Raw genomic sequence first — 20,648 nt, 5'->3', positions numbered from 1 at the left:
CATGAAAAGTGCTTATAAACTCATCACTGTGAATTAATTACGATGCTAGGAGTTAGGAAAATGACGAATAACTTTCAATCACTGCAAATCATTTAAGATGAAGTCTTTTTTTTTCTTTCTAAGTCTATGTTTGATAAAATACTTAAAAGTTAGATGCAGACACAGTGATTTGATTTTATAATATACTATCTGGGGGAGTGAATTGACTCGTTTACAAGAATAGAGTAGCTTAACATGTCATTAACATGGTTGTTATACTATTCAACATTTAATGAGTTGTAATTTGTTGAAGAATGGAGATCGATTTTATGTTTAAAGGGCCCACTTTATTATATTTTCTGATCAAAAACATACCTGGAGTTGCATTTTGTATCGTACACACATGTTAAACACAAATCTTGCATATTTAGACTGTGTTCTTCTCTTAAATAGAAAAGACTCCACCTTGTAATGTCATGAGATAATACAAGAAGTACTTCACCATACACCTTAACCAGAATCGTTTGGAAACTTTCAGGCCAGAAATTGCCAATCTCTGCTGAATGAAAAGTAAACTGTAGCTGTTAACTTGAAAACTACCACGTGATTCAATCTTGAGTAAAACTGTTCGTTCAACCTCTGTGTAAACATATGCATCCACAGTGCCTGCTTTCCTCATGTTGTGGATCAGCATTATCTTTAAACCAATATGTGATAGTATTTCCTTGTTTGTGTAGTACTCACGTCATGATAAGCGTCTCCTCTCCGGGCTCACCCAGCACCCCGTCCACAAACAGCGGCGTGTTTGTGAAGCTGTACTTGTTCCACTGTCTCCCTTCGTCCACACTCAGCCTAGAACATACAAATGTTCAGTATATGGACCATATCTGCAACATGTGAGCACAAAATAATGAGCCCAGAGCTGTCTAGTGTCTACTGCTTCATTTCAGATCCTGTACAGAGATGGCAGTTAATCCCATAGCACATACAGCTACACAAGAAAAGGTGAAACTGTATGGAAAAGATCTAAAGTCACATTTGTAATCACTGATGGTATTCTTAACATGAATGAAAGTGAATCAAATGACAGCAAGAGTAAATCAGAATAAGCGTGACAAGTTTGTCATCTTAATTTTGGTAAGGTATGTTTTAATGTTGTTTCCTCATCACAAACATACCCAGAGTTGTGTTTTGTTTTATTCACACTTTTTTTTTACGCACAAACCCTGCATATTTAGTCTGAGTTCTTGTCTCAAATAGAAAAGACTTTCTTCCACCTTGTGATCTCATGTGGTAATACGGGAAGTGCTCCATTGTGTTTTTAAACTTCATACACATTTTGGATGATTTCAGCTCTGGAATTACCGATCTCCACTGAACTAAAGGTAAAGGATATGTTAACTTGAAAAATACTCTTTCATGACTTCACAAAGTGGAAAGCCGCACTTCACAAGTATTTCTCAAACATGTGTGTATGAAACAACTCCAGGTATGTTTTTGATGAGGTAACAACATTTTAACATAACTTAAAACTCATGAGTCAATTTTATGTAATAGTACCATTAAACAAAGAACCATTTATAACAAAGGCCTGCCATGATGAAATAAAAATGTAAAAAGAATAAACTATTTCAATTTTTTCTTTATACATATCAAAATATTAAAATAAATAAATGTATAACTCATATCTAGAAGCCTTGAGTCACCATAGTTTAAAAAAAATAATCTTGTATTGTATTAAAAATATATCTCATTGTACAATATAAATAACTATTTGACTAGTCAACTAATCTGAAACAATCATTAGTTTGAGTTGCAGTATATGCAGCATGGTTTGAATCATAGAAATGAAACAAATGTAAATTCTTTGTTTTTATCCCAGTCCTTAAGTGTTATAGCGTTAAGCCTGAAAAGCAAATTGACAATAATAATAATGTTGTGACAGATGCAGCTTGTTGTTGTAATAAAAAAGTAAGTACCACAGGTGTCGGATGGACTGCGGAGTGTGCCTTATGGCGACTAGGGCTCCTCCTTGGTTGAGAAACAGCAGCGCGTACTCCTCAGTGAAGATCTGCAATGGCAAAACAAATGTCCTAATGTCAACATACCGACACAAACATGCATAACCAGCCTACAGAATACAGTGTACATAGCTGACACAAAACATGGTGGACTGTAACCTTATTTTAGCATGAAACTCCCTCCATACACAAAAAGCACAAAGACAGTTTTAGAACTGAACCTGCGACCTTATAGTTGTAACTACAAAAAAAAAAAGAAGTTTAAAAAATAAATAAAGGCAATGAGAATGAACATGCAAGGAAGTCATTTGTATAAATACTCAAATAATAAATATTGCTCAAATGATACTTTGCAGCTGATGTCATCAACATTTGGTGAGGGTTTGATGCTAACTGTAGGCACTGCTCTGTTTGAAGCTCTGTTAAGGCTTTAACCCAGGGGTGTCAAACATACGGCCTGGGGGCCAGATCCGGCCGTCCAAGACCTTTAATCTGGGCCTCGGCTGATTTTCTACTAAAATATTTTCTATTAAAATATTGGTAATTTTCTGCAGCATAGCAGCGTCTCCAGTGCCTCTGTGCGTGGCCCCTCCCACCAGAGCAGCACAAATGAAGACTTGGCTCTTTCCAAACACTCTTAAAGGATGATCATTTTCACTGTTGACTGACGCATCCTCATCAGCAAAATGTCAAAAATGAGAAAAGTGGACGCCAAGTGCAGGATCCCCCCCCCCCCATGAGTTTCTGATCTGGCCCCTTTGGGATCAAAGTAGGTTGGATACAGCTCCCGGACCAAAATGAGTTTGACACCCCTGCTTTAACCCATTATGTATTTTTTTCTTGAGTTTTCAGACTTCTTTCTTGACCTCTCTGATCTTGTTTGGACAGTGTTTGTATGGATTGTGTCATTATGGTAACAAACATTCCGCAATACAGATACATGTAGAACACTTCCAGCATGATGTCAAAGCAAAGTATCATTAATCAGTTTAGACAAGTTTGGGCTCTTGATAACTTCAAGGTTGCTAGGTGACAGTTATGGCATTAGGCCTACCTCTACATGTTTATGAAACCTTAAAGGGACAGTTCGGAATTTTGGACATAGGGTCTCATTTCAGTGCTATAGATGTGTGGAGACACTTTTTTAAATATTCCATCCAGTCCTTGTATTTGCAGAGGTCACTGGTGCTAGGCTAGTGCATGTCAATGGCCATAGTTAGCCTGCCACTAGAAACAGTCTTACCCACTCCACAGTGTACGCGAGGCAAATCTATTATTATGCCAGACTGTCGATGTGAATGTCTGTGTCAATAGAATCATTTTAGAAGTACAACTAGCCTTGTATCGCATTTTGAGGGACTATTTTTTCAGCAGCAGCCGGATTTTACTCTGCTCTAGTTAGTTTTGATGATATGAACATGACCATATCTGGAACAGACGTCTTCATGTGCTCTATGTGTCGCTATGGCAACTGCAGGTAAACAAACTATTACAGAGCCAATAAGACAGGTGATAGGTGATATCAGTCCGCCACTGCCAAGCTTTCTATCAGGAAGTACAACTCACTGCTACTGCTCAGACATAAATCCTTCAAATGCAAGGTTGGTTTTACTTGTAAAATTATTCTATTGACACAGACATTCACATTGACAGGCTGGCGTAATTATAGATTTGCTGTGGGTGCTTTGTGGAGTGGGAAAGATTGTTTTTAGTGGCAGGTTAACAGTGGCCATTGACTTGCAGTAGCCTAACACCAGTGACCTCTGCAAATACAAGGACTGGATGGATTATTTGTCTGCACACATCTACTGCATTCTGGACCACTGGAAAATGAGGCCCTATGTCCAAAATTCTGAACTGCCCCTTTAAATATGATTATGTTAACCACGTTTTAGTGAAATTGGTAGTCTAATATGGACTTGCATATATAATAGCATATTTGGCCTCTTGAATGTGAACGTACTATATTTGCTTTAATAATAACACTTCTCACTTTATTCTTCTCTGTGCCAGCAAAAATCAAACATTTCTAAAGTTTTAAATGAGTTAAATTGAGGCAATTCTGCAGCCCCAGCTCCCGTTGGGATCCTGGGAGCCTGTAATAGAAATAATATCCGACTCCACAGCGCACCTGCCGTGGACTATATACATTCATGATATTACCTTCAACATCATTATTTTTCATTGCTGTGTTTAATCAGAAACAAGCCCTCTAAATTACAAGCGACAAGATCAAGAGTGGAAAGGGCCACCCACTCGTGTCTCATAGCGCCACTGAATTAAATTACCTTTGAGATTTGATTATCGACCATAAGGAACAGAGACAAGAGTACGGTGATTAAAAGACTGCAGATTAGTATTAAGTGAGAGGGGATAGAAAAGCTATAGAAAAAGGTGGTTGTTTGGTCAGGGGCCATAATGTCATGGTCATCCACATATGCTTCAATAAGTCATTGAAAAGGGGTTAATTCTATGCAGTTAATAGAAATGCTTTTCAAGATATATAAATGTGTTCTGATGATGAAAGATGAAAATGTGTGTTGATACTATAGTCCTGACTACATTAAATGCTCATGGTAATACTAATAAAGCAAATGTATAGAAATTATAAATATGTCCAAATGTATGTTACTGAGATGTTTTGAAGGAAAGGGTGTGAGGGAGGGGCATGTTCAAATAATTTGACAAGACATGACATCTTTTGAATCTAGTCATTTCTGAAATGCAAAATGAAAATCATACAATCAACACTACTGTATACCCATAACACAATGTATCTACTGCATCTATTACTACTTGTAATAACATGTACCATATTTTTCAGACTATAAGTCGCTCCAGAGTATAAGTCGCACCAGCCAAAAAATGCATAATGAAGAAGAAAAAAACTATATATAAGTTGCACCAGACTATAAGCGCACTTTTGGGAGGGAAATTTATTTTATAAAATCAGAGACCAGGAACGGACATTTCATCTAGATAGAATAGAGAACAACAGTTACAATTATTCTGTTCTTTCTGAATCCCAACAGGATGGTTTCAGTTGTCACTTAAAGGTTGTATGGAGGATTTTTTTGGTTTCAAGTTGTCAATGATAGCATTATAGAGGTGCAGTAGCCTTGTAATTATGATGACCAAAAAAAATAGAATAAAAATTCATCAACTCTGGACGTGGTGGGGCTAAACATTTGCCAATAGATAACGACATTGCCTCGTTATCTGTGAGCTGACAGGCTGTCAATCAAACTCCCTACGTTTCTAGCGTAACTGACCTGCCTGCGCGCTGCCGTTACGTGGTTTACGTACGCCTGTCACGCAGTCCACAGACGCAAGCCGCACAGACGCTGTTTACTCCACCAACGCAACAGTTCTTAGCGGCTTTTTTTACCTATATCTTCCTCGCAGTTAGCACAAAGTTTGTTGCAATGGCGACAAGAATCCAGGAGCAGTTAGCCGCAAAAGAAAGTCCGTTTTTGAGGTCGCTGAAAGAAGAAGACAAGGGGAAAAGCAGCGAAGCCAAACTAACGTGATTCTTGAAGATTCATTCCAGCGATGGCGCGACTGAAGCAGACGAAGGGTCTAAAGACTGACGCATTGGTCGCCAAATTACTCCTGGACAGGTCACTTCTGCTTATTATGAAAACATACTTTATTTCCAAGAGCTAGACAAACGTTTTTCAGGACACGAATGCGATATCCTATGTCTGAAAACGTAATTTTCAATGCAAAGAAAGAGCCCGCTTGCTGCTGTGTGTTGTAGCTAGTTCATTCGGACGGAATCGCACCCTTCTCTGCACCGCTCCCCTCTCCTCTCCCCGCTCCGCTCTTCCCCCTGCTAATCACTTCTTCTCCGCGCACGGAATCTCCGCGCACCCCCTCCCCCCGCTCCTCACTTCTCCACCTTGCCTAACCAACACTGTAGTTAGTTGTTTACAAGTCATTTGCAGCGATGAGTACTTGTTTTCTAGAAACAAACCTGTTTCTGGCGTAAGGAGGAGGAGGGGGGAGGCGTTTCTACGTATGGAGCTGTGGGGGGAGGGAGTTGGTTTCACGCATGCGCAACATTTGAAAAACGACAAACAGTCCCTGGATTTCTCATTCCTTGGAAAATCCTCTATACAACCTTTAAGTCCATGCTATGTCAAAGTCACATAAATTTAAAATTTTCAGTGGTACAGAAGTAATGGTGAGATTGACTGACATGATCCCAGAAAGGACAGTGTCTCTTTCTGCAGGAGAAATGCGCAGTAGAGTGAAGTGAAAGTGGTACAGGAGTAATAGGAGCAGCAGATACTGACACACAAGTCTAGAGTGCTCTCTTGTGGCTGTCAGTGTGAAAATTATAATATATAAGTGGCACCAGAGTATAAGTCCCAGGACCATCCAAACCATGAAAAAAAATGTGACTTATAGTCTAAAAAATACAGTAATTCAAACCCTTATGCTGACCTTAAGCCTTTCAAATATGTAAATTATATGTTATCATTATGGATGTAACAATAACTGAAATATTGAGATACACAATAATATCATGGGCCATCGTAATATATTGAATTAGAAACTTTTTTGCCTAAATGCATTGTTTTGTTGCAGCAGCAGCTGGATACATACACCATGGAACATAGACCAGGATGTTTTGCTCCATTTCAGTGCGGACCGTATGTAAAAATAACATTGAACTTCACTATCTTCATACTTTGGAATATGACAGTAATATAGCACCTAAGGCTTGTCAAGGTTTTTAAAAGGAAAAAGTAGCTTTACAATATCACAATAACTATTATTGTGAAATTAATATTGTAACACTGTTGTACCTTAAGATTTGCATGTCATTACATCCCTAGTTCTCATACACTATTACAATAAATACTGTAAAATGAAGGGACAAAAAGGGCAAGAGCACTTTGAATCATTCATTCACATATAAAGTTTGGATGCCCCCTGGAGGCCTCTCTTGGAAATTTTATGAGAACTCTTAGCATAAATGCAAGGTCTTAAATTGATTTGTTGGTTGTGTGATTGATTAGTTGATTGATTGGTTGATGGATTTGTAGGTAGGTAAGGAAACAGAAAAGCGTGATCCTTCTCACCTGTCTCCATGTGTTGCCTGCATCTGACGTGATGAACACAGTGACGTTTGTGGTCGTCAGCTCTCCCCCGATAGATCCTGAAAACAAATAAGAATATTTTACACCAAACTACTCCAAGCGAATTTGGATTTCAGGTCATTTTAAATCCTCTCAGTGCATGTTTGTTAAAAAGGCTGGTCAGAGCTGGTTATGGCAGCATGTGGAGTGACATTCACACTTCACACATCCGCACCCTGAAATGAACCAATAAATCCACATTACATTGGTCTCTGCTGCAGCGTCGCATGAAGACAGGTTCCCTGCTCTAATGACTTTCAGTTAGCCGTAATTGGAGGCAGGTGGTTCAACATGAGGCTGGGGCAGGACACTTCTGCAGAGGTGTGCTGAGCCCTATTAGCTTGCCTTAGATAGGAAGCATAAAACATGAAAGATTGCACTGCTAACAGATTTCTGTTTTACTCCTTGAGTGTTAAAAAAGAAAGAAAGAAACTATAATTTGACCACAGCTAAAATGCAGTTTCTTGTATGCCTAGACTTAGCAATGTGCAATTATTAGAAAAGGATAAAATTATTTAAATAGAGGTTAGTACTGTCTACTCTCTAGTAACTGGGAAAAGTCACTATTTCTTCATTCCAATGAATTAATCAAATGTAATTTGTTAAGCCCTACTTTTTTCTATGTCATGCTATATGTTCTCTCATTAAAAAATATGCTTTTTAGAGGTTTTTAGTGTCATCAGTGCATGTTTCAGTAATTCTGCAATCTCTCTCAGGCCCTATTTGACTCCTCCTTACACTTAGCTGTAAGCGTGGCAAAGGAGAAACTCAATTTGTCAACTGGACAAAAGTTTATTTAGGTTGAAAACATTTCAAAGCTCATCCAAGCTGCTTCTTCAGTTCTGGTCTGAATGCTGGTGAACACTTCCTTATATCTGCCTACAGGGAGGAGCTAACTACACTGAAACTACTCTGGAACTAACACCCTACTTGTTTACAGTTTCTCTTTGTTAGCTAGATCTATTCATCTGTCCTGAGGGAGGGGACATATTAACATAATCATTCAGGCCCAAAATGAGGGTTTTTCCCACCTATGGCCCTGACTTGACCTGTTCTCTTTGTTTTAGGTTTGAGGATGGAGTTGTACATTGGAGACAGATGATGTCTGAGCCCTTTATTTCTGTTCAAGGAGGGATTTGCTTTCTTAACAAAAAATCCTCTTTAACTCCCCTGTCAAACCTCAATTCTTTTCTCTGGCTAAGATCTGTATGTCACTATCCTCATAAGAGTGTCCTGTGGCTTCTAGATGGAGATGTACTGCAGACTGAGGACCACTGCTGCTCTCTCGTCTGTGTTGGTACATCACAGTTTCAACTCTTGTGAAGTGGCTGTTTCATTTCTCCAATATAGCGCTCACTGCAGTCTTCCCTAGTCTGAATGGAGTAGACAACATTGCTGTGTTTATGGCTTTGTATTTTGTCCTTTGGGTGGACCAGTTTCTGTCTTAAAGTGTTAGTAGGTAAATAAACATTTGTCCAGTTGACAAATTGAATTTCTCCTTTGCCATGGATTTTACCTGGACGACTAGAGCTTCTACACCTAGTTAGTTGTAAGATTCTGTCCGACGCTCAGCCCACAAGCCTCTCACATGAAAATTTTCCTTAAATATAACAGATTAGCTATGGCCATTCTCCACACTCCACACTCTATGCTTTGGTCTAATGCTGTATGATTTGTGCATCCATAGATTTCACAAAGACAATAAAAAACAAACAAACAAAAAAATGAGGACCATTGCAATAATAATGAACAATGTAAAACAAATTATTATACTGTATATCTTTAGAAGGTTTTGAGAATGTTGCATATAACAGAAAGCTGGAGCTCATGAATAGTCTCAAAATGTCCTCCATCTTTGTTTGTGCTTTGGCCTGGCCTTCCTGGGACATCTTTGCCGCGTGGTGCTGATGTGTTATTGACAATGCAGGCACACGCTGAGTAAATATCACTGAGCTGTGAATCCACCTGGGGGCAGCGGACACATATTGCACTTTTGCTCTCCTTCCCTCTTCCTTTATTTCTTCTCTAAAGCTAACTCTATGAGACTGTTGTTTTTTGTGCGAGACTGGTACATTTCCAGGCTCTGCAGCTCAGTCCTGCCATTTGGCCCTAATGAAAGGTGAAGTGACACATGCCGGCTGTCATACGCCGTGGGGAACAAACAATGTAGAGATTTATATGGAAAAGCAAGAAAAGAGGATTAGACACCGCTGTGGTCTATGTTGTTGGGTTGAGGTGTTTGGAGATTTTCAGCGAGAGAAACTGGTGGGAGCTTTTGTCTTTCTGTGTTGTCTAAGTGATTTTATGCTCTTTGTCTATTCAAGTTAGCATGACACTTTAAATTGTGTTCGAAGAAAGAATAAATGCTTGGTTTTGAAAAGGAAACTGGATGGATATGGTTTTGGAACCCTATGTTAGTACATCATTGCGCTTTTGAAAATATCTTTTGAAGATCGTATCGTCTCAATTTCAGACACATTGTTCAAATGACTACCATTGAATTTTTTTTTCTACTACAGATTGCAAAGTTGTTTTCAAGCCAGCTGTTTTCAAGTATTGTTGACTTGTTGATATTGGACATTTTAAACAAATAAACTAAAAAAATACCAGTCTCCTACTCATGCCTCCCCTCGGGCAATGCTGGTAGCTGACCACCTTGCCCAAATCAAAAACTACAGCTGTTTAAATGTTAAAAGTGCATTGTGTACCTTTTCTGGTGCTTTTCTCCATGGAGATGTTATTGCTTTGTCTAAAATGTTTCGCAGTATGGTATGTGTGGTATCTTTATAGAGACTAAACCAGGTCAGATCTGTGGAGAGGCAAAACTCCTCACAGTCAGAATGCCTGTTTTTCTAGGTATTTATGAGATATAAAACTGTTTAACGTCATACTACAGAACATACCAAGCAGAGCAACGACATATCCATAGAGTCAAGAAGATGACAGACCCCCAGCCAAAAAGTTACATAGTGCACCTTTAAGGATTCCCGCTTAAATGGCTGACCACAACGTTAGAGCGAATTAGTAACTGTAGCAAAAGTGGATGGGGCAGAATAAAAATTGACTGCAATACATCTGGTTTAAAAAAGAAAAAGTTGTAGCGGTAATGTCGTGATAATATTTGCATGGTTTCTCATCCAAAAATTATTTAGTTTATTTATTATCAATTTAAAAAAAAACACCACAAGGAAGATCTCACTCACCTGATGCAATGATGAGTCCCGGCGCTGACTCTTTGCTCGCGATGTTTCCAGATGTGTAGGGATTTGCCGAAACATGCAGATGGAGATGTAACGAGCAATAAGGCTGTTGAAAGAAAACTGAAGTTATTTAACAACCTTGTCGAGTTGAATCATACCATACTACCAAAACATAAAAATTCCAATATAAGAAAATTACAGTTACGAAGTCTTGGACGCAACACTCAAGTTTTTATCCCCGACCAGATTTCCCCACTGGCCGGTCTCACCATTAATTTTGATTGGGTTAACCTTTACAGACACAATTCTCATTACGAGGCAGCCAAATGCCAGTATGCAGTATGCCAGTGTTGTTACTCGCTGTGTTGGAGGTTTATTAAAACTTTGACATTTTCTGACAAATAACTGTATAACACAAACCAGAAGGTACAGTACTGAATGGCTAATTGGTTTATCAGATGTGAGTTATTTGTATGAGGAGTTTCCTCTAATGCGTTAATGTGAGGGTGTAATGCTTAGGTGAACAAATGGAGGTGAAGGCAGCTGTGCAAATGCATTATATAAAACATTCTTTGCTTTGTGTTAAAATAGGCAGCAGACACTTTCTTACTTTCTAACTGAAAAGACTGAATTCATAAGGAAGAACTCATACATAAAACAATTCTAAAAGAATTATATTACACATAACTGACTCTAAATGTTAGAATGCTGTTACCTAAAAACATACCTGGAGTTGTGTTTTGTTTCATTCACACATGTTTGAGTAATCCTTTATTATTAGTCTGTCTGTATTTCTGAAGCTCAAAATGGTCTGTTCCACTTTGTGATGTCATGAAGCAATAGTTTTCAAGTTAACAGTTACCGTATTTTCCACTATTGGGCACGCTCTTAAGCCTCCAACTCCATCAAAAAACGACTGCGCCAAAATCCAGAGCACCCTATACACAAATCCACTCGGTGTCCCAGAATGACTTCAGTAAACTACAAAGCCACACCACCCGCAGCGCACACAAACACGCACCCTCCGTACACGCCACAATTGAACAAAGCGTGACAAAATGTCACCGTGAACACACCAAACAAAGTCCGACTGACCCATCTAACTGCTGTGTTTCCTTTAAAGTCCGGTGTGGTTTATTTGTGAAAAAAGTTCAAAAATAGACCATTCATTGACAGTGCGCCTTATAATCCAGAGCGCCTAATAGTGTGGAAAATACAGCACCTTAAACCTTTTGTTCAGTTGACATTGGCAAATCCAAGCTGAAATGATCTAAATGATTCTAGCACAAACAAATGGAGTTTAAAAACATAGTGGAGCACTTCCTGTATTACCACCTCACATTACAAAGTGGAACAGAGTGTTTACTGTATAAGAAAAAAACTCGGTGAATGTGTGTGTATGAAACAAAATACAACTCCATGTTTGGGGAGAGAAAGCAACATTATAACATATATCTGAAAACAGCGTAATACAGGCCCTCAGTACCTCAGCAATTACTTAATTAAGGAGTTAGGAGTTAGATAAGTAGTTGCTAAGCCTGAATCATTCTTAATTCTTTGGTCATTATGACTTTATTATTTCTTCAGGGCTCCCTCCTGCTTGTTTCCATGGAACACAGACTATAATATTCCACAGTTTAGACGCATCTATCTCCATGCAGAATGTTCGAAGTATGGTTTTTGCTTTCTATTTTGATGGAATGATGCAGGTGACATGCCATCCTCGGAAAGTTAAGCAATCTTACTTTAAGTATCACACCAATGAAAATAATGATCTTTTTCATTTTTAGACTTAAAATTATGAACACAGTAATGTTGTGAAAAATATCAAAAATAAGATCGATATCCATACTACAATCTGTTTCTAAATTAAATACTATATTTGAGTACGTATTGATTAAAAAAACAAAAACAAAAAAACATTAACAGGACAGAAATAAACCTTACATGAATAGCTTTAGAATGATACTGAGCTGTAGCAGAACAAGTATAAGACCTTACCAACTAGTATATGCCCATGGACCAGACTTTTCTAAATCAGTACTGAGTATTGAGTCTATACCTTGATATCAAAATCAGCATTGTGATCATGAACACTAGAATACAATATATCTTCCATCACACAAGACATGTTTATGCAAAGCTAAGGAAGCCTTGGCTGGGACGTGTCACCTTTGTCAAACTTGTGCACTCTAATTCTTACATGAAACATAACTTCAGAGACACCTGGCAGTGAAAAGGGCCTTTGTGTTCCTGTCACACACCCCTTCTCCGTCTCTGTTTGCTAAATGGGAGGTCAGCTCATTGGACTGAATCAAAGTGACTGCCCTTTGGACTCAGAGCACTCAGCTTTGACGGCAGCTCCAGTCAGTCTGCTCCTCTCAAGGCCCTTTCCTTGACAAAGTGAAAACACATCCACACATCTATACAGTAGGGATGCAGAGGTGGGTAGTACTTTTTATTACTTACTATTTACTTACTTTAAACATTGTTAATATTTTAAGTTACATGCACTTGAGTAGTAATCCTTCAGTCATGCAGGTAGGATACTTTATGCATTTTTTTCCTCATGTTTGTGGTTCATCTATTGAAAATACCAGATGTTGCAGAGTATTTAATATGATTTAATGTTTGTTCTTCCGTTATTATTTAACAGTTTGTCATTATAAATAAGAAGTAACATCCCGACAGTTACTCTTACACTTAGCCTTTCTTGAGTAGTAGTTTCCCCAAATACTTTTTACCCTCCTTTGTATTTCTACCCAGGTAATACTATTTTGCGCTTGAGTACAGACTATATGTAGTGGAACGAACTGGAGTGCTTTAGGTCTCGACTTAAGACTTCCTCTTGTTCTCTGGCTTTAAACACAGCATATGTAATTGGTGTGGTCCTCTGTGTCTTTTATTTATTTTTATTTACTTTACTTTTTTATTGCTATTATACAATATTATAGTTTTGCTTTTATTTTATTTTCACTGGTTTTACTGTTTTAGGACAATTAAGCGTAGCGTTACCAATTTCGTTGTTGTCTTTTTATGGTCTCTCTGCAGCCCTTTGGAAAGTGTTTATTTTGTAAAATGGATTTGCAATGCTTTACACCCCTCTGTAGTTCTCCTTGTTTATGTAAAAGTATGGGTCTCACCAGTGCACAGTGGATGTTGTTTCCGCGCAGGTCTTTGCTGGGCGCCTGCAGGAGCCTCCAGTCTCGCCCGCGGTTGTAGGTGATGTACGTCTTCACCTGGTTGTCCATCCTTTTGTTGGCTAAAAACATGCCTTTGATTCCAGCCACCTGGGGACATCAAAAGTGAGGAGTCATTTATTGTTTATCCTGAGTTATCCACGTTGAAGCAAGAGCATTTCAAAAAGGGCCAGGTCCATATCACCCCAAATTTCACTTTGAGCCTGAAAATTATCAATACCACAAGTTTAAAATACATAATGAAAATGTACTTCTTGACAGTGCTAGACAAACATCTTTTCAGTACTGTATTACGGAAGAAAATAGGCAAACTTAAAGGCACACTATGTAACTATTCTGGTTCATGATGCTTGTCTCTATATAGATTTGCTATTGCTTTGCCTAAAATATCCCACAGTTTGACATTAATCAAATCTGTATGGATGCAAGGTGATGCCAGGGGAGGCAACACCAACCTGTAAGTTGTTTTTCCAGCAATAAAATCATTTGCAATTTGACGAACTCACAATCAGTTGAAAACCATACAGTTTGAACAAGCAAAGCAAACGTTCAATCATTTCAAAAGTTTAAAAGTCTGCAAGATCGAGCTAACATCCACAAGTCTCAAGTCTTTCAAGTCTCAACTTGACTCAGAAAATCCATGTCACAATTGCACAAAACGTACACTTTTATGTTTATGTACATTTCAGTCACGTTGAAAACCTCACAAATCAACTCCCTACAGCTGTCCATCCGCACCCTATAAGCGCCACCAGCAACATACAAATAAGTTCTTCAGCACTGAGTGGGTGTCATCTCCGGGCCGTAGGCAGCCCATAATCAATGCTGCTCTTAAATGGATGTGACTTGTTGTTGGAGATCTGTGCTTAGCCCTGCGGGACACTGCTGAGACTGTCGGCCACTGAATGTCCACTTTAGTAATTGGTGGGTACTTCAATCTCCCCGCCGAAGCAGATTTAGCATATCCTGCCTTTTGGGTGGCGACCCCAATCAACACAGTGGATCTGAGTCTATAAGTGAGGCCACCCCCAGACACGAGCAGCATCACACGCGGATTATAATTTGATTGGGAAGATAAGGGAGGAAATAGGAGACTGCTGCAAAATGATCGGTTTTAAATCTGTGTTTTGCAAACTGTGGGGCAGGAATCGCTTTGCAGTTATTTATTGATACGACATTCCTTTGGGCCGTGATGCTAACTGTAAGGATTACTCTGTCTGAAACTCAAATTAGAGTTTAATCTGAGCTTTAATTTAATGCAATCTGACCAGAAGGAGCTGGTTTAGAGGGAACTACAACAGGTGAGCTGATCTGTTTTTCAATTCAGGACCATGAACGCTCGTATTGATCACAGACTCATTTAGTATTTTTTTCTTGAGTTTTCTGAAAACCTTTTGATAATGTTTGCTACTGTGTGCATTGTCACCATGGTAACTAATCAACATTCTGCCAATACAGATATATTTAGAACACCCCCAGCATGATGTCACTGCAAAGAACCAATTTAGAGTTGATTTTTTTCCAAATTTTTCCAACACTTTATAAACACTATACTTACGGTACTTGTGCTTTCCATTGTAATATCCAAAAGGTAAAGTGACAAATGTTGAACCTGATCATTTCTATAAGTGACCACAACCTATAACTCACTATACTGCAACAAAATCTGCATTTTAGCTGCCTCTTATCTGTGTTAGGGGCTGTGACCTGAAAAGCCAACAATAACCTGGTGGACAGCTCACATTTTGTGTATTAAAGTGTCCTTTAATTTGCAACTTATTGGTATCTGTTGGTATAAGTATCAGATCTGTATTGCAATAATTGCCATAGTATTGCTTGGTGTCATATTGGACCAACAGTCAGTAGTATTGCACATCACTTCCACCTACAGTAGTTTAATCAGGTATCCGATGAAGAATTAGAAGAATTAATAGTACTCTAGTAGTTGTTTTTTTTTCTATTGTCCTACATCCCTCTATATCAGCCACTTAACCATACTTCCCCTTTACCCTGGTTCAGATGGATCTCATTGCAGGGAGTAATATCTCTGGTTATTCATCAAAGAAAGAAATCATCTGCTCCTCCCAAAATCCATACTCCTGGCACAATCCCTGTGCCGTGTCTTCTTCAGTGTCAGCACATTTCAAAGTGCTTGGTATTCACTCTGTGCTTCTGGAGCAGTGTAGGCCTACAGCAGTTTGCTCCAAAATGACAAAACAAGTTCTTTTCATCGTCAGTACCTCCGGGGTCCACTATATTGATCGGAGCAGATAATGCACTTGTGGTTTGGATGCTCATCAAGTCCATTGTGAGCGCCATATTGTATAAGCTTTCACAGTTATGAGTGACTGATTGGAGCCATTTTGTACCTATGTTTTCCTACCAGCAATGGCAACGTAATAACAAATAAACTAAGACAAAACATGTATTTTGTTTTGTCTTCATAGATCTATTAAAGCAGGGGTCTCAAACTCAAATTACCTGGGGGCCACATTAGATAAAGTCTGAGTGAGGCTGGGCCGCATTGAGTATTCGATAAATCGCGGTTGCATGAAAAAAAAAACGCTGTATGTGCACGTGTACTCGTATTAACAGATCCACTTAGACTCGTTGCTTTACAACTGCTGTAAATTGAGTTTTGGGATGTAAGCTGCATTAATAATCTGTTGTTGTGAATCCGTATGGGCACCGATTGCAGCTTCATCTGTCAGTGCGGCCCGCGGTAGGGGGGTGGGATTGTGCGTACATCTACCGTGGGTCGCACTGACATTATTCTTTGGAATTAAGTGGAGGGCCGCAAAAAATTCTTCCGAGTCTGAGACCCCTGCATTAAAGTATCTGGATAGAGTATACTCGCTTAAGCCCACTGCAAATAGTGACCACTGTTGTGGTATTGCAGCAAAAAGAGAAATTCTCTGCAGCTCAGAATTTTTTCCCATAGCATAGCCTGCCCATTTGTAAATACAAACTGATTATATCTGGCTGAGAGGACACCAGATTTCAGAATAGTCGCATTTTGTGGCAATTTTCATTAGAGACAGATTGATAGGCTGATATTTTTATATTTTTATATCTTTTTAGCACATCAGTTATCTGCCTTATATCATTTGTATACATCTATACCTATGTACTCATCCATTAAATCAATCATGTATCAATCATGCATCGATCTCTCTCTCTATTCTATTTATTATTTTTTTTCATTTCTGATTGCCAATTCCGATGATTTTGTTTTAAGTATCTGCTGATACCCGATATCAATCAATATCAATGCAGAAATGCAGAGACTGATAACATTAATTTCCTTTAAACAAAAAGTAAGATAAAACTGATCCAAATGTGTTATGTAGCTGTTATTTATCAGTAGCTACAGAATAGCTCCGTATAAACAAAAGTTCAAACATTCAGACTTTCTGAGCCAACTACGACCAATAAATTGCCTTCTTACATCAAATTAAATGTCCAAACTGGATAACATCTGAACCAATATTTGCAAGCTGATATCTGCTTATTTTACAGTATCAGCACCGATATCTGATACAGTATCGGATAACACCGGTGTGTAGTTTTACCTCGTACAGGTCCACCATGACGTTGCCCTCGATGCCCATGCTGCTGACCACGTTCTCCAGGGCCAGAGAGTAGAAGACGCCAGAAGTATCTGACACATATAAGTTGTACGTCTCATTCTGGTTCCACTCCTGCACCGCTGCCACCACACGGTTATCATCTGTGCTGATCACATGGAGCTCCTAGAAGAACAAATGTATTTTTAGTTGTTATTCCATTCCACTTCAATGCACAGACTCAAAATAAAACTGTACTTCTTTGTCATGTTATAAGGTGCACAAGTGTCCTCTACCTGCTTGTCTCCATGGAGATGTGGTTTGCCTTGAATGTTCACAAAACATATTGAATTAACTTTATTTAGTACTGGTGTTTTTAAGGTGGAAAGACATGTGTAGTTACTATGAAAGGGGTAGTCGCTCCACAGATCTCACCTATAACTTAACTTGGTGGCATCAGTTGCTTGTCTCCTTGAAGACAGGTAAGTTTAATGCCAAACTGTGGAACATTCCAGGCAAAGCTATAATGTCTTCATGGAGACAAGCAGCTGTTGGTCTTTCAACTAGAAATGTCACCTCAAGTCAAAAAAACTAAAACACACTGACGAGTTGACAGTATCATAATTATCATCTATCATAATCACAAATTATAAACTACATTTTCACTTTCTGCTTTAATTTTCTAAGACTTTAGTTCAGGGATGGCAATTTATTTATTTTTTCCATGAGAAACCATGCCAAGCCAAAATGCTTAACTCAATTCTGCATAATATTAATTGCATTTCTTTACATATATATGAAAACATGCTGTAAATAGCATTGTTTTGACAAGCTGGGAAGACTGTAAGAGTTTACTAAGCAATGAAAAAGTGAGGTTGCCTGACAAAAATATGTTATTTAATAAACACCTCTAAAATAAAAGCAATGCAGCTTTAGTCCATGCATGAGGTAAACTGATAAAATCTGTTTATTTTGTATTTCCAAATTAGTTTAAATGGGCCGGTCAGTCAACCAAAGGGCTGTATGTGGCCTGGGAGCTTTACAATGCCCAGGTTTGCTTTAATTAATACTTTTGCATTGCATCCTAAATTAATTAGTAGGAATTCAAATGCAAATATGTTCTTTTGTTGGCTTTATTTATTTTCTAATATCCTTTTGTCATAGCAAAGGCACCCTCCTTTTCCCTTGGACTCTACGGAGCGCGCCTGTCCAGTAGCGCTCTGTGTGTGGCCCTGTTCAGTGGTGCTTAACCTTTTCTGATTCACGGCCGGTCAAAGCTGTTGACCCTCTCATGTCTCTGCCTTCAGCTTCAGCTTGTCTAAACTGTTTGTATAAGAAATCTATTTAAAAGGTACACACATGCCACAAGTGACTCCTCAGTCTGTAGAGCATTCTCTCCCACTATAGTTCGATCTTTATCTGCGGACTATGTGACTTTGCCAAAAAATACATTGAAAAAGCATGCATTCTCGGATGAGCAGAGGATGTTTAAATGTTTAAAGTCATACTGTGGAACATTCAACAAAAATTGAAGAACACCAGTACTGTTTTTCTACCTACTAAATATACATAATTACAAATAATACAATAATAATAGAAACATTTCCAGCAGCTACTCAAAAATTAAGTAAATTTATGAAAATTAAATGATGCTTATTTGTCTTTTTATTTTGAGGTTTCATTTCACACTAAACCAAACAGCCTGTTTCATCAGGTCTTTTTCATTGTCTTCAACACATACAAAACGTGACCTATTTGTGTGTTATTGCTGCATAGAGTTTTGATTTCTTCCGGAACACTCCTTTCATCCAGTCACAGCCAGTAGGTGGGGCTTGGTAATGCAACATTTCTAGCACCAAAGGCCCCATCCACACTAATAAGCATTCAAGTCGTTTTGGTTGCGGATGCAGTGTTCGTCCACACTAATCCGATTGAAAACGGCTCCAGAAGCGGAACGATCTGGTGCCGCCAGCTCCCATGAATTCATTTGAGTATGGATCTGGTCCGGCACTGTGTGGACACCTGAAAACACTGATACGCTGATGTAGATCTGTGCGCCGTGAAGTAATTCACCGCCAAAACGCAAAGAGGCTAAAATATATGTCCATTCATATATGTGGTCTATGTGTATGATCTGCAGATGTATAATCTCTGAAAAGTTTAACATGAATCATCTCCAACACAATAGAAGCACAGAACAGACTCACCATTACCAAAACACCCCTGTCACAGAAACAACACATATAACCCACTGAGTCATGTCCTTTAGTCCGACAGAAGCTGAACCGCATCAGCGCACAATAGTGAGCTGTTTTTTGAGAGCTTAATTTATGCAAATGAGCCATGTGGTTTGAAGTTTTGTTTCTGTAAAACGTAAACAAATATGCTCAAAGCTGTGTGAATAGGGAAGGCTTGCAGACACAGAAACAACATGTCTGGACGCAGATCGTTTCCAATACGGTGATACAGTGATACGGTGATTTGTTTCAGTGTAAACATAGCCAAAATGTATCTTGTGTTAGGATGGCTGCAAGATTTGAATAAGCCTGACATACTTCCGTTAATTCTTTTTAAAATGACCTGACCCAAGCATTTCTAAATTGTGTTTTGGCCTGGACGAGAGCTTGGGGGGGTGGAATGCCAAAAAACAACTTTTACCATGGAGATTATCTATGTTTTTTTATTTGTTTAGTTTTTTTCCAGCAGTGCAAAATGCCTATAACTTAAACTTAAAACAATGTACCTTACACCAAAGCTTCACTGGTGGTTTTCAGATTCACTTTATTATACAAAAGGTTTATTCACAAGTGTTTAATGTAATCATTTTTAATAACTGACTAGACTCATTAATTTGCCATATTACAATAAACACCTACATTTGAACTGTATTTAAGCTTAGTATTGGCCTATGGAATGTTGTGATGCCATCTGAAATAGATGACAATAGAATAGAACAGAAATAGAATAATTTGATAATCTAGTGAGTGACAACTGGTAAATATGTTTATCACTCAGAATACTTTTTTAATACTTTCCGAATACTGTATTTAACATTTTAAAATCTCCATTGGGCTTTCATTATAAGCTGAACTGAAAATTCTGAGGTACAACATCGTTCAGAGCTCTCGTGGTGGTTTTCATATTGTACATTGTGATGATGCCATGACCCCAGATAGGGAGCAGGAGCCAGTTTCCACTTTTGATTACACTGTATTTTCTATTAAGTAGTTGAAAATAAGTTGAATCTGATTATTTCTGAGCAGACCTAACCTATATTACCTAACATAATAACAATAGTCATGTATAATGTGATAATAATAAGCCAACCTAATGTCTCCACTTGAAGAGAAGTGAATGCACATACATATATTCTCTGATTGGTTAGAGCATGTCTAATGAGAAAAAACATTTTAAAAAAAAGCAGCACAGACTATACCCTCTTTGCTGTTGTAACTGAACCCCCGCTGAGCACAAAACAGCCTCTCAACTTTCCCTTCTCTGCACATTCATTACATCTGATTTGTAATTTCCATTC

General features: G+C 38.5%; 1 protein-coding gene across 1 annotated transcript in view; it reads right to left on the bottom strand.

Annotated features, from left to right (window-relative positions):
- The window catches only part of LOC110159892 (VPS10 domain-containing receptor SorCS1), a 473,381-nt gene that overhangs the window by 45,915 nt on the left and 406,818 nt on the right, over positions 1 to 20,648 (bottom strand). Inside the window, exons 12-17 of the mRNA XM_055158440.1 lie at positions 17,120 to 17,299; positions 13,491 to 13,637; positions 10,351 to 10,453; positions 7,091 to 7,167; positions 1,959 to 2,050; positions 724 to 831 (exon numbers count right to left, since the gene is read on the bottom strand). Coding sequence (XP_055014415.1) covers positions 724 to 831; positions 1,959 to 2,050; positions 7,091 to 7,167; positions 10,351 to 10,453; positions 13,491 to 13,637; positions 17,120 to 17,299 — 707 coding nt within the window. The remainder of the gene's footprint in view (positions 1 to 723; positions 832 to 1,958; positions 2,051 to 7,090; positions 7,168 to 10,350; positions 10,454 to 13,490; positions 13,638 to 17,119; positions 17,300 to 20,648) is intronic.

Source organism: Boleophthalmus pectinirostris, unplaced genomic scaffold (assembly GCF_026225935.1).
Source record: "Boleophthalmus pectinirostris isolate CB_2022bp ecotype Guang Dong unplaced genomic scaffold, ASM2622593v1 HiC_scaffold_22, whole genome shotgun sequence".
NCBI lineage: Eukaryota > Metazoa > Chordata > Actinopteri > Gobiiformes > Gobiidae > Boleophthalmus > Boleophthalmus pectinirostris.
This window is presented reverse-complemented; position numbering and strand designations above follow the sequence as displayed.